At 52.3% G+C, this 14636-nt stretch overlaps 1 protein-coding gene across 1 annotated transcript in view; it reads left to right on the plus strand.

Moving 5' to 3' along the window:
- Positions 1 to 3009: 3009 nt before the first annotated feature.
- Positions 3010 to 14636, plus strand: part of LOC130043363 (poliovirus receptor-like) — a 198319-nt gene continuing 186692 nt past the window's right edge. Inside the window, exon 1 of the mRNA XM_056135618.1 lies at positions 3010 to 3028. Coding sequence (XP_055991593.1) covers positions 3010 to 3028 — 19 coding nt within the window. The remainder of the gene's footprint in view (positions 3029 to 14636) is intronic.

The raw sequence follows: 14636 nt of genomic DNA on the forward strand, positions 1-14636 counted from the left end.
TTTCTCAGGGTGGGGGATGTTGGGTCACACAGCAGGGCTGAGGGGTTAACCCTGGCTCTGCACTCTGAATCATTCCTGGCATAGCTTGGGGGACCTTGGGGGGCCCGGGTCTTCTGCGGGCAAGGGAAGAGCCTTATGCGTTGTCTGTCTCTGGCTCCCTCCACACCCAGGCTATCTGGGGGAAACAGCAGCACAGCAAAAAGGTGGGCAGGGGCTGTGCGGGGGGGGGGGGGGGGGGGGGGGGGTGTGGGAGGATCTGGGTGGGCAGTGAGAAGGGAGAGTTAGGGGCACTGAAGATCCTTAGAGGGTGGAGCCCTGGTCACTTGGGGGCAATCTTGGAGATTGAGGAAGGTGTGGACAGTGACAGGAAGCAGGATTGGGGGTCTGGGTCTGAGCCTGACCCCCTTGTGGGTCCCCAGAGTTTATGCAGACAAAGCAATTAGAGTTGAGCTATGCAGGCTCAGATCCTGTCCCCAACACCAGCACTCAGACCCTCCCTGTCTACACCCGGGCCACCAACCTCAGACCCTCCCTGTCTACACCCGGGCCATCAACACTCAGACTCTCACTATCTACACCCGGGTCACCAACACTCTGACCCTCACTGTCTACACACGGGCCGCCAACCACTGTTGCCTCCTCCTTCACTTGGACTCTGTCCATCCTCATTCCTTTGCTGTCTACAACTCCTTCAGCACAGTGTTCACACACTGCCCCTCACCTGCTTTCTGGTTAACTCTCTGACTTGGACTTTCACTCGCCCACATGCTGCCCCTTCTCTGCCACCCCCACTTCCTGCTCCTCTTCTAGCATCTGAACCAGCGGTCTCCAACCCCCAATCTGCAGACAGGTGCCGATCCTCAGAAATTCTATGCTGTGATAAAACTCACTAGAATTTGTCAGTAGACTCCTGACGGTGCTCAGGGCTTATTCCTGGCTCTGTGCTCTGTGCTCAGGATCACTCCTGGTGTCATATACCAACTATTTCAAGGCTCTGACAGGTCTTGCATGGTGCTCTGACACACGCCCCCACCCTCCCAGACCCCCATCCCAGGTATCACCCCAGCCCCCTGGGGCTGTGATCCACCTTCTCTACTCTACGCTGAGCCCATCAGGGATCTACAAAGCGCTGCTGGACACTTGCCATCCCACCCTCCCAACTATCTACACTGCACACTCCCCACCCCCTTGGCAGTGCTTTTACTAACTCCCTCAGACATGGTCTACACTGGACCCTTGCTCTGAGAGATGAAGGAACTACATGGACTGTTCCACAGATCCTCCACTCTGTTTAAGAAGCCCCCAGGATGTGATGCTGCTGCTCCCCCTCGGGATCCAGAGACCCACAGGCCACCATGCAAGACCTGTCAGAGCCTTGAAATAGTTGGTATATGACAAGGGACCCAGCCTTTCCTCATGGCCCAGCCATGATCCCCAACAACATTTTCCCAGAAGCCTGAGGTGGGGAATTCTGAGCCCCTCTGCTCCCTGCTGCCTCCCACACAGAACCCTCAGGCTTCCCTTCCCCCAGGGACCCACATCCCTCCTCCAGGCCTCCCATCCCGGCTGTACCTGCAGACCTGAACCTCACCTGAGTGTGGGCTCCCTGGGGCTCCTGTCCCTGAGCCTGTCCCTGTCACCTCCCCAGATACCCCCCAGGTCTCTATCTCCAGCTCTAATGACACCAGCCAGCGGGGCCACAGGGAGACCAGCCTGACCTGCCACGCCCGCAGCAACCCGGAGCCCAAGAGATATGACTGGAGCACGTGAGTCCTGAGGCTGATCTGGGTCTGAGGGGGGGCGGCTGGAATGGAATACTTGGTTCAAGGGAGGAGGCCCGGGGATGGGGTCTTGGTCTGAGAGAGGAGGCTGAGAGATGGGGTCCTAGTCTGAGACGCCAAAAGGATCCAGGGAGAAAAGTTCCCTTTGTCCCCTGTTAAATGTCTCATTGTGGAGCGGGTGCTCAGCTTAATACTGGGCAGAGCCCTTGTGTGGGAATGGGCAACCCCCAGATGGGCGCATCCCCAGCACCTGTCACCCACAAGCTACAATAATGCCATGCACAGAAATCAAGATATCCAAACTTTAACAACCAAACTCAGAAATCTGCTGTCATAGGGCAGGTGTTGGGAGGTCATATGGGAGGGGGCTTGGGAGCAGGGGTTGGGGGGGAGCTGACACTGATGGTTTCAGTATAGTATGTCTAAAACGAACTATGAATAGCTGTGTAAATCACTGTGCATTTAAAAAAAGGTAATTTTTTAAAAGTGTCTTGCAAACACAATTTCTGAAAGGCACAGACAAGGTGGAGAGTACCTCATATTCCCAGGGCTGCTCTGTGCCTGTCCTTACCCTCCTGCTCTGATCCCCACTCTCCCCACTCAGCACTGGGCCGTGAGGGGTCAAACGTCACCTACACCCAATAGGTGCGACATTTGCCCAGTCATAGCCCCGATGAGCCAGAGATCACAACAAAGGAGGCTGAAACTAGTAACAGGTCTGAGGCAATGAGGGCAGCTCTGGGGACTCACCTAAGAAACTGACTTTCCTCTGAGTGAGGTGGGAGCACTGAATGAACAGACTTGAGCTCTGTTCCAGTAAGTTCTCTCAGGCCACCAGGTGTGTCCACTGGGGAGTTACAGGGGAGCAGGGGCCAGGGATGGAGTGAGAGTGGAGGCCACACAGGTTCTGAGGACTGGATGGATTCTGAAGGCAGGTCTCAGGACCTGCTGAGAACTTCTGGGGGAGTGAGAGGAAGAGTCGGGGGACTCCAGGTATCCCTCAACTTGGGTCACACAAGGGGAGATGCTGGGATTCCTCAGTCCCTGTCACTCTAAGCTCCAGCAGAGGCTGTGTTCTCACCCGCTTGTGTCCCCCAGGACAACGGGCCCCCTGCCCCCCTCTGCTGTACCCCAGGGCTCTCGGCTCCTGATCCAGCCCACTGAGGAGTCCATCAACACGACCTTCATCTGCCGCGTCTCCAATGACCTGGGGACAGGTCAGGCAGCCATGAGAGTTCAGTGCCCAGGTGAGGACCAGTGGGGAGCACAGAGACACTCCAGGAGCTGCTGAGCAGGACTGTCTCTGAGGAGGGATGGGAGGGTCCCTGGGGAAGGACCCTGCCAAGGCCTCTGCCCAGACACTCAGAAGGGCCTTTCCAGGGAGATGTGGCAGAGATGGGGTGATTGCACTTGCTGAAACACCAAAATTGCCCAGAAAATTGGCACATTATTTAAAAGGCAGATTCAGGTTTGATACAATCTGGGGGGCCTTGATCTGTGCTCAGAAATGCTATCTAAAAAATATTTTGGCCAGCCAGGTCTCAGTGCTTGGGGGTTACTCATAGTGGGGCTTGGAGAACCCTGTGGGTCCACCAGGACCTTGTGTGTAAAGCAGGATTTGTATTTTTCCTTCTCACTTTCTCTATGCTCCCTGTTCTTCAGACTCATCCCTTGCCAGTCAGGCAACCAGCAGATTTTATAGGTTCCCATCAAACCATTCAATAATGGATGGGTAAGACATCAGCACATTCAATAGCTCTGCCCAAAGTCCCAGGCCTGTCTCTCATTGGCTTCTGTGAGTTCACATGACCTCCCCAGGAGCCAATCACAATAACCACACAGAGTGAGGGTGGTAGCTGTCTAGAGGATTGAGGATCAATGTCTGCTGGACAGGGTGACCTTAATATCATCAATCCTAAATCACTGCTTCCTTCTCTTCAGAAACCAGAAAACCGTCACCCTCACACTCGAATCTCAGGATCGGCCTCTGTGTTTCAGGAATGGTGTTTATGGCTGTGCTGAGGGCCCTGGTTTATTACTGGCGTCCGAGACAGTTGGTCCGCTGAGTGTCTCCTCTCTGGAAGATCCCTCCCTCACCCCGTGTGTCGGCCCTGAGCATCCCGAGCCCCAATCCCTGAGTCCGACCCCACACAAGGCTCCGTAAGACAGCTTGTCCGTAAGGGCATGTTCCCATAGCCCTGCAGACATGGACACTGAGGCAGGGGCTGATCTACCACCTGAGGGAGTGAGGCCCTGATTCCAGGCCCCATAAGCACTGGGCACCCACCAGGGCCACAGGGGGACTGAGGGCAGAGTGACACCCCCAACTGTCCCTCATGGCCTTTGCTAAGAGAGACCCCCCAGTGCTCCTACAAGAAATAGGGGGCAGCAGGAACTGAAACTCTGGTCCCCCCTGCAGAAGATAGGAGGAAGAACTTGCTAGGACATATGAAATATTAGCAGCAGGAGAACAGGGCATATCTGGACCCACAGTGCTTGTTTACCCACAGTTAAACTTCTCACACACTAGCAGAGACTTACTCCTCCAGGAAGTCCTTCCTATTGCCGCAGAATGTGTAACCGCCTGCTCTGGGCAGCTTACCTCAACTTGTCCACTCTGGATCACACTATGAGGACCACTGTCTGTGTCTCCCATGTATCGTGAGGACCCAAGGGCAGAAGTCTCAGTGTCTGAGTTCCCTGCACCCTGGCACTAGGCTGGTGGTGCAGATGACCCCGTGTATGTCATCTCCAGAGCCTGGCAGTCTGTGCTCGGTCACTCCCGGCCTTATTGCTGAGTCATCGGTAGAGGACAAGTTCCCTCTTGTCCACAGCAAAGGGTGTACTCAGAGCACTGCTCGGCTGGTCTCCCAGGAGCATCCCCTGTGCTGTACCCAGAGTCTGTGGAATTGAGTCAAAGGCTGAGTTAATTTCCTTGGTCTATGCTCAGATCTGCTGTGTAAAAAATATTTTGACCACTCAGGGCTCAGTGCTTGGGGGTTACTCATAGTGGGACTTGGAGAACCTTGTGGATTGAGGGATAGAGCTGGTCCCTCAGCATGCACAGCAGAGCTCAGCCAGACAAGCAGACTCCCTGTGCTGTCCCTCACACATGGGGTTGCATTCCCTCATGCTGCATCTGGGAAAACTGCCCAGCCCCCAGGGAGAAGGTCCCACAGGCTTGACCTCTGGGCTGAGAGGCTGCAGGGAGAGTCTCTGGTTTTGTCTGAATGGACTTGCAGGTCAGGTTTGAATCTTCCCTTTCCAAGTTGTCTCTGTGCAGAGAGAAGCCAGCGCTTCACAGCACCCACTGACAGAGGACGCAAGGGAACAGACAGAATAACCTAGACACACTGATAGAGGTTCCCTAGGCTGGACACTTTCCAAGAACAAAACACCCTCTGAATCTGCTCTCTGGGGCCCAGACATCCCTCAGGGACTCCCCTCTGCATCAGAACACAATGGGCAGGTGCTTGGGGTCTTCAGCACACAGTATCCTCTCTCTCTGGATGTACCATCTCTCCTCCATCAACCTGACTCACATTCCACCCCAAGATTCTGTCTCAGCATCCCAGGACTCCCCAGGAACATAAAACTCTGCCTGGGCGCCTAGGTTGACAGGGAAACTAAGATAAAGAACAATTGTGCCTGGAGGGAATTTAGACCAGCCACACACTCTTGTGATTTTCTATTTTCTTTTGTAAATACTTGCCAACCCATAAGTAATGCCAGGAGCCTTTAAAGGACCTCACAAAACTCCCTTACCTTAACTTAGTCCCATATTAATTTCCTCCCCACTGAAAGCTCCTTCTATCTTCACTTTTTCTTTCCAATAAAGTTTCCTACTTTCCAACTCTGAGTCTGAGCATCTTTATTACTAAATATTTTCATTGTTGAAAATATTGAAGAACATGGGAATCGCGAACAGAGAGACCCACCGCTTCTGCCTCACCTGTATCATTTGGGGGCTCACCTGGGAGAACATTCCAGCAGAAGAGCAGGAAGTGCTGCCAAACCCCAGGTCTCTGTCACCTGTTTCTTTGTTTTGGGACGTCCTGTAGCCCTATTGGAAAAAGCAGGCATCCACCCTCCAGATAGAAGGTGACTAGTACCTTGGGACCGTTTTTAAGGTGAATGAAAGTCTGTCTGGCTTCCCTTCTCTTTGATCCCACTTTCCCCTGGAGAGTGGAATGGCGCAGTCTAGGGAGTTGGGTTCCCCTGGGGCTGCTTCTGCTCTTCCTTCTGTCCCAGCAGCTGGAGAGGAGCGCGAGCCCTAACCGCAGCATAAGTGGCCTATGAAGCCTTACCTCAGCTTAGAGGCTCGTATCCTTCCTCCAGCATAAGACATCTTTGTCTTGGTCTCCATCCTCTGGTCACACATGAGAACTCAGAACCCCTGGGCTCTCTTCCTCTCTGCAGGACCCTAGGGCACTTGCCTATGCTACCCCTGAAAGAACTTGTTTCCCTGGGAGATGCCCAGAGGCTGGTGCTCCTAGACCCTGGGGCAGCTCAGCCTGGATGGCTTCTTGGGCCTCAGTCAGTGTGGCCTGGAGTGGGGAAGCAGCAGAGGCCCAGGCCAACCAGGTTGCTGGTGGCTTGTGACCTGCTGCTCCCAGGGGCTAGTGAGGTCGAGATCCAGCCTCTCCCTCCTTCCCTCTTTCCCTCCCTCCCTCCCTCCCTTCCTCCCAGATCTAGGCCATTCCTACTCAGGTTCTTCATCTCCTCCCCCCCAGAAGCAATCCACAGATCTTTTGTTCAAAGGCTGCTGAAGATTTAACCCTCTCAGCATCCACCTATATGTCACCACCTTTATTTGGGGGCGGTGCCCATTTATGAAGTCAGTGGGCTCCATGGGTGGCTAGGTGAGGCAGGGAGAAGAGAGACACACTCACTTCCTCCTGATCCACTTCTGCCATTCCGGGACCCAGGATTACCAGGTTTGTTTTCTCACCTCACAGAAAAGAATTTTAAGAGTAGAGAAGCAGTGAAGTAAAAACAGATTTTATTTGGAGGTTTTTTTAGGAAGGGGAAGGAGGAAAAGAAAGTGACAGACACTAACATGCTTGATAGAGAAGGTGGGTTTTTGCAAAGGAGGAGAGAGAGCCCCTACACACACCCACTTTTTAAGTAAAAGTAAAAGAAAAGGACCTCCCGTTGATCATCGATTTGCTCGAGCGGGCCCAGTAACGTCTCCATTGGAGACTTTGTTGTTACTGTGTTTGGCATATCGAATACGACACGGGGAGCTTGCCAGGCTCTGCCGTGCGGGTGAGATACTCTCAGTAGCTTGCCGGGCTCTCCGAGAGGGGCGGAGGAATCGAACTCGGGTTGGTCATGTTGGCTGCGTGCAAGGCAAACGCCCTACCGCTGTGCTATCGCTCCAGCCGCTGTGCTATCACACCCAGTATTAGATATGAAAACATGGAAGTATACATCTTAGGAGGAGAGATGTGGGTGACACATGTGCTTGGGTACCACCTCTGCGAGAAGACTGGACTCTCCCGTAAGGACTGCCCCAAGTCAGGGAAGCCCACTACACAATCCCGTTTGCAAAGGAGATCACTGGAAGAGGAAATGCACACAGGCGAAGGCCCCCAAACTCTCAGTCCAGTGGGGACCTGGAATGATGGGTCCCAAGGTTCTTGCTCCTGGAGGCCCCATTATATGAGACAGTGAAACTCCCTGTGAGCCTGCGGTAACTTTAGGGGTAGAGGCCTCCCGTCAGCTTCCTCTCTGACACTGAGGCAGCATTCTCAGTTCTTCTCTCCTTTAAGGGCATCTGTCTCTAACGTCTGTCACTCTGTGTGTGTGTGTGTGTGTGTGTGTGTGTGTGTGTGTGTGTGTGTGTGCAAGGGGGAGTCTGCTTCAGCCTCACCTGCATCAAAGGACTCACAGAACTCAGGAGGGCTGGGGTGGGTTTTCACCCTGACTGTGTGGGATCGGGTCTGCAAAGAAAAAGGCACAGTGGGATACCAGGGACTAGCCCTGGCTCTGCTGGTTCCCGCCGAGTCCCACCCACCATCTTCTCCCAGGAACCTGTGTGTTGACCCGCACCAGGCATCTCAGCTCAGCCCCATGTCCAGAGTTTCTGGGGGGGGGGGGTCTCTGTGGACACAGGGGTCCATTAAGGTGATGTAGAGTTAGACGGGAAGGGACCGTAAGGGAATAGAATTCCTAGGGAGTAGTTAAACCACCTAGCTCTAAAGCCTTCAACAACCCAACTTGTTGGGACCTGATAAGACCTTTCTGGCACCAACAAACAAGAAGTCTGGACCCCATCCCAGACCAGCAGGAACAAAGGCCAAGAAAGGAGTTTCAAGGAGAACCACTCCCAACTGTCCTTTAGAGTGTGTTACACTCTCTCACTTTCTCTCCCTCTTTTCCCTTTGTAAAAGCCTCCAAATAAAATCTGTTTTTACTTCACTGTTTGTCTGCTTCTGAAATTCCTTTCTTTGTGAAAGATAAAGACCTGGAAACTCTGGGTAAGGCCTGGACTGACTTTTCTTTCATGCAAAGAACAAATTCTCACTCCAACCTGAATCTGCGGCTCCCTGAAATGGTGGTGGGATTAACTCCTGAGCCTAGAAGAACAAGTGTACTTCAATGTGGCTTGACCTGTTGGAGCGGGTGGGGCTCATCACAGACTTTATCAGTACTTGCCTTCCCAGCAGGGTGACAGAGGCGGATTGGGAGAAAGTGTCCCTCTCTCCTCTCTGCCTCACATTAGCACCCATGGGGCCCACAGACTTCACAGGGCCGATCTGGCTCCAGCCCCAGCAGGGTAAGCAGGAAATACAGTCACAGACACCCCATTAACCACACAGCTGACATAGACTCTCCAGTGGACCCCCAACTGCCCTCCCCTTACACTCCCCCACCCCCAAACAAAGACTCTGCTACCAAGTGGGAGAGCCCAGAGCTCAAGGCAAAGCTCGAGCCAGAGTCAGATCAGCCCTTCCTGAGCATGGGCTCCAAAATGATTCACTAGGCACAGAATCTTTATTAGGATCTGACATCTGGGGCCTGGAGGCTGGCCCCAATCACCTGCCTTGAAGCATGAGGTCTTGAGTTTGAGGAAGGCCAGTGTCACTGCTGACTCTGAATCCTGCCCCCGTGATGCAACTGAGTGTGATCGCTGGGGCACAGTTAGGGTGTATGAGCACCACAGCTAAAGAGTGGGTGCCCTATTGAGCCACGCAAGTGAAGACTGTGAGCACTGAAGTGTCCAGCAGAAGATGTGCACTGTGAGCACCACTGCAACCCGAGTGAACATCATGACCAGCACGTGTGGGATCCCCCAGTCCAGGGAGCAATTGGTCGAGTACAGCAGCAAATCCAGCCCATGAGGGAGACATGGTCACTCCAACAGTGACAGATGCAGAGGGAAGGGGATGATGGCTTTACATAGAATTTATTTAATATATTTCCCCCCACCTTGGGGTCGCACCCAGTGATGCTCGAGGACCATGTGGTGTCAGTGTTTCTACCGAGGCTTCTCGCCTGGGAAACCTTCACTCCGCCCTTTGAGCTACAGACCAGTTAGTTTTATTTTTTAATTTTTCAAAATTTAAAACATTTCTTTGGCTATTTTTTGGGGGGAGGCCATCATACCCGTTGATTCTCAAGGAATTCTCCTGCTTCTACACTCAGGAATTATCCCTGGCTGTGCACGGAAAGACCACATGGGATGCCAGTGATCAAAGCTCAGTTGGCCGCGTGCAAGACAAATGCACTCCTCGCTGTACTATAACTCTGGCCCCAAGACCAGCTCAAGCGGGCCCAGTAACGTCTCCATTGGAGACTTTGTTGTTACTGTGTTTGTCATATCGAATACGTCACGGGGAGCTTGCCAGGCTCTGCCGTGCGGGCGAGATACTCTTGGTGGCTTGCTGGGCTCTCCGAGAGGGGCGGAGGAATCGAACTCGGGTCGGCCATGCTGGCTGCATGCAAGGCAAATGCCTTACTGCTGTGCTATCGCTCCAGGCTAGTCTGAAAGTAGTGAGTGGTCGCAAGGTCAACCTAAAGTCGCAAGGTCAAGATCAACTATTTTTTAAAAAATCAAACAGGGTGGAGTGGCTGTCCGGTGTTTGGGGTACTTACTTCCTTGAGGCTGACCCAGGTTTGATCCTTGGCACCACATGTGGTTCCCTGTGTCTTACCAGGAGTGACCCCTGAGCACTGAGTCAGAGGCACACCCTGATCACCACCGTTTGAGGCACAAAAACAAAAGCAAAAACTAAGTTGGAGAATGGGATGAGAGATCATGAGTCTGAATCACCAGCTAAGCTGCATGGAGTCTTCACCTAAGAAACCTGAAACACAATAAATATTCATTATTTCAAGCTATTAAATAACATATTCCTGGGCGAGGAAAGACTTATAAGATACTGACCTCTGACCTTGAATGTTGAAGGGCCACCGATTTAGAGACTCAGACCAGAGAAATGCTGAGGAGTTTCTTAGTCGACTGTGCAGGGCTCCAGACCCAATGCTGAAGCCTCTGTTGCAGTTTCTGGCAACCTGCAAAGGGCTCAGCATGTCTTTCTACCAGGATACGCAAGGCTGAGAAGCTATTTAAGCAGTGGCATAACTCTCTACTTAATTGTGGCACAGCAGATGTCCAGAGGCAGATACACTAGTTACATAGTGTCAAAGCTCAGGTACAGTTCATGGGGAGGGGCCTGTCCCAGGTGGGTCAGTAAGGGCTATTTTTGAAGGCTGTTTCAAGGCAGAAATGGGGATCTGAGGACCAGATGTGGCTTGTGTGCTCAGCTACCACACTAGATCGCTGTCCTGCAGAACCCTGTGGTGACAAGCCTCCCCACTGCCCCTTGTCACCAGCAGACACTGAGACTGTCCTAGTGCCACACCCAGTAGCTCTTTTCCTTCCTGCTTTCCTCTCTTCTGTAAAAGGACCCTGGTGTCAGCCATCTTCAGGATGTCCAGGAGAAGCTCCAGACCGAAGACCCTGAATTCATCTCCCTGCAAAGGCCTTTGTCCATGTCAGGGACATTCACAGGCTCAGAGATTAGGACCCGGATGTTTGGGATCCATTATTCTACCCACCACTGTCCCCTGGGCCCTGCTCTAGTGCAGGAATCAAGTCTCTTCCCTGGGAGGGTATTTCTGCACAGAGAGGAAGATGGAGAGATGGACGGATGGATGAGAAGACGGGCAGATGGATGTATATATGGGCAGATGGAGGCTGGTTGTTTGGATACACAACAGATGGACAGAATGACAGACAGCTGACTCAATGATAGATATATAGAAAATGCATAAACGATAAGAGATGGAGTATCATGGCTTCCCAAGGTGGGCTCTCCCAAACCCTGAGGTTGCAGGAATGATCCAGGGGAGTAATTTCAGTCTTGGACGCAGTTGTGGAGGCAGTAACTTTGTTTCTTACTTAAAGAATGTCAGTTCTGGGGCCTGAGAGACAGCACAGCGGGTCAGGCACTTTCCTTGCGCACAGGATTGACTTGTATTCAGTCTCTGGAAATGCACATGGTTCCCCCAAGGCTCACCAGGAGTGAGCCCTGAGCACAGTTGGGTATGGCAAGAAACCTGGAAAATGAGGTAGATTTCTAGGAGGGCTTTAGTGATTCCTTTCCTGAAAACCCAGGAGTCAGCCCCGAGCGGTACAGGTGCTGACCCAACCCACTTCCCCTCCCCAACCACCACCCAGTGAAGACCTTGGAGCTGGAGTAACAGCCCAGGGGCAGGACTCCAGGCCGGGGTAGGAGGGAGAGAGCAAAGGGTGTCTGGGTGACCCTGAGGGGGACAAGGAGAAAGAAGGTTCCGGGCTGTGGGCATTGAGCTCCCAGCCAAGCTGGTCCCAGTGTCTGGGAATAAGGAAACTGCATCGGGTCCCACATACAGTCTCTCTCTCTGCCCGACAGGGCGCAAGTAGACCAGCCGCAGGGACTGCTGGGCCCCAGCTATGAAAGGATCCAGGAGATCCACATGGAAACCACTTTCATGCATCTGACACAAGAAACCAGTGGTGCCAGGACAATTAGTCGCTTCATTCCAGGTACCTGCCGAACCTGCACAAACATGGCCAGACCCCAGATTCCCAGATCCTCAGCACCCCAGATCCTGAATTTGAGAGGAGAGGAAGAGAGTAGGAGAAGGGAAACTGAAATCATTAAAGAACCGAAATAAAGAGAACTTTTCTCTCAAACTTTGTTCCCCTTTTAAAGGTAAAGGCCCTCCCGTTGATCGTCGATTTGCTCGAGCGGGCCCAGTAACATCTCCATTGGAGACTTTGTTGTTACTGTGTCTGGCATATCGAATACTCTCGGTAGCTTGCGGGGCTGGAGCGATAGCACAGCGGTAGGGCGTTCGCCTTACAAGCGGCCAACATGGCCGACCCGAGTTCGATTCCTCCGCCCCTCTCGGAGAGCCCGGCAAGCTACCGAGAGTATTCGATATGCCAGACACAGTAACAACAAAGTCTCCAATGGAGACGTTACTGGGCCCGCTCGAGCAAATCGACGATCAACGGGAGGGCTTTTTTTTGTTCCCCTTGGACCCCACTTATTTTTTAATGAATTATTTTTATTTATTTTATTCAATCACTGTGAGATAGACCCTTATAAAACTGTTCAGAATTAGGTTTCAGTCATATAGTGTTCCAACACCCATCCCTCCATCTGCATACATTTCCCTGCACCAGTGTCCCCATCACCCATCACCCCCACCCTCACCCACCCCAGCCTCCCTTTATGGTAGGCACTTCTCTCTCTCTCTCTCTCTCTCTCTCTGTCTGTCTCTCTCTCTCTGTCTCTCAGTTTCTCTGTCTCTCTGTCCCTGTCTCTCTTTTTCTCTGTCTCTCTCTCACTGTCTCACGCTGTTCCTTTCACTATCTCTCTCTGTCTCTCTCTCTCCCTCTCCCCTTTTGGGCATTATGGTTTGCAATATATATACTGAAAAGTTATCATGTACATATCTTTAACTACTTTATTTTTTAATTTCTTTTTCTTTTCTGGTCATACCTGGCGATGCTCAGGGGTTACTCCTGGCTTTGCACTCAGAAATCATTCCTGGCAGTGCTCAGGGGAACATATAGGATGCTGGGAATCAAACCTGCGTCGGCTGCGTGCAAGTCACATGCCCTACCCGCTGTGCTATCACTCCAGCCCCATCTTTACCTACTTTAACACTTAGTTCTAGTCCAGTGTGGTCATTTCCAGCTATTATTGTCATACTGGTCCCTTCTCTATATTACCTACCCTTCACCCCACACACACTTGTGGTAGATTCCAACCATTGACAAGTCCTCCTAGACCTTGTTGAACCCCATTTCTTATGGGAGACTTTGTTATCTTCTCTATTTCTAGGAAGGAAGACGCAAAAATGACATAAAACAAAGAGAATATGTTGTGCCCATGAACCGCACTTTTTGTTGCTTTGTACTTCCCTACCACTTTCTGCCGCCTAAATAAATGTTTGCTTGTGATTTTGTGCTCCCCCCAAAATCCTTCTGCCATAGCAGGGAGCAGAGGCCTGTGCATACCTGTGTCTGGTCCCCCTCACGCCTTATCACCAGGTTCAGTCCTGCACCCTGAGAGTGGAAGCCCTCTCCCCATGCACACATGCACACACACATACATACACTATTTGGGCCAGAACAACCCCATTCCTGTAAATACCCCAATGCCAAGAAAGGCCAGCTGGAGAGAACATTCAGACCTTTTGTTATGATTTTTGTTATTATTTTTGGGCTATTTTTGGTGTCGTGTCTGGTCACTGTGTGATTGGAACATTTCAGTCTCCTTCAGATCCGAGGGTTCAGGTACGCCTCTCCCCGACAGCTCCTTTGGGGGTCCCTGAGGGCTGGGATGAGGCCCAGGTGGAATCCAGGGTATAGGGGCAGTGGAGATGTTTCCCCCATGGCTGGTCTGAGCAGTCAGTGGGAACAGGTACTGGCAAGAGCCAAGGTCAGCCTCACTTACACAGCGGCTACCACCCTCGCGGGAAGGTCACCAGGGACGCCTAATTCAGACCAGGAGGCAGGGCTGGATTCCCACCACTGTTTGGGGAGACTAGACATGTGGGTTCAGATGAGTATTTGGATGCAGGAAATGGGATCTTTACTTTCACCCTCAGACCTGAGTGAGGGCCTTGGGGGTCACTCCTCAGCTCTGTCTGCTGCCCCCTCCTGCCGCTGTGGTTCTCTTGTATTAGGGGATGAGGGTCGATGAGCTTTATCAGAGTGTGGGTTGAGCTGGTGCTTTCTAAGCCGTACTCCTGTGGGGTCTGTCACAGGGATCTGGAGCCCAGCTGCTCGGATCTCAGACTGGCTAGCACATTTCCTGCCCTGGGAGGGGCAGATCACTGGCCATCATACCTTAATGTCCGTATCTATAAAGGGCGTGGGCAGAGTCCACCTTGCTGGACTGTGCTGAGGACCTGGGTGGGCTCCCAGAGCCCTCTCTGAGCACACTGACTCATTATTAAGGTTCTTCACATTTCGGGGTGGAGTGGGTGCTTTGTATTCCACACCTGCCAGTGTTCAGGTGTCACTTTGATGTAGGCAGGCTAGGGAAGGTCCCCCCTCCCAAGGAAATGGCAAAAGCCAACCTTGCAGAAAATGGGAAAAACAGGAATTAAGGCCTACTAAGACTTTGAGTAGCAATGGACCCTGAGGAAATTGGACCCCTCCCCATGAAGAAAATTCCTCAAATATCCTAACTTTAGTGATTCAGCCCAAAGAAGACCATCACCATTCCCAACCCCCCTGGTAACAACCTCTCTAGCAATGGACTTTTACTTAGGTAGAAGCCCACATGGGGGCAGGCTGGAGAAACCCTATGAAGGCCACCTTGAACAAAGGAAGGACGCACTTAT

The sequence above is a fragment of the Sorex fumeus genome, unplaced genomic scaffold (assembly GCF_029834395.1).
Source record: "Sorex fumeus unplaced genomic scaffold, SorFum_2.1 ptg000122l, whole genome shotgun sequence".
NCBI classification, from domain to species: Eukaryota; Metazoa; Chordata; class Mammalia; order Eulipotyphla; family Soricidae; genus Sorex; species Sorex fumeus.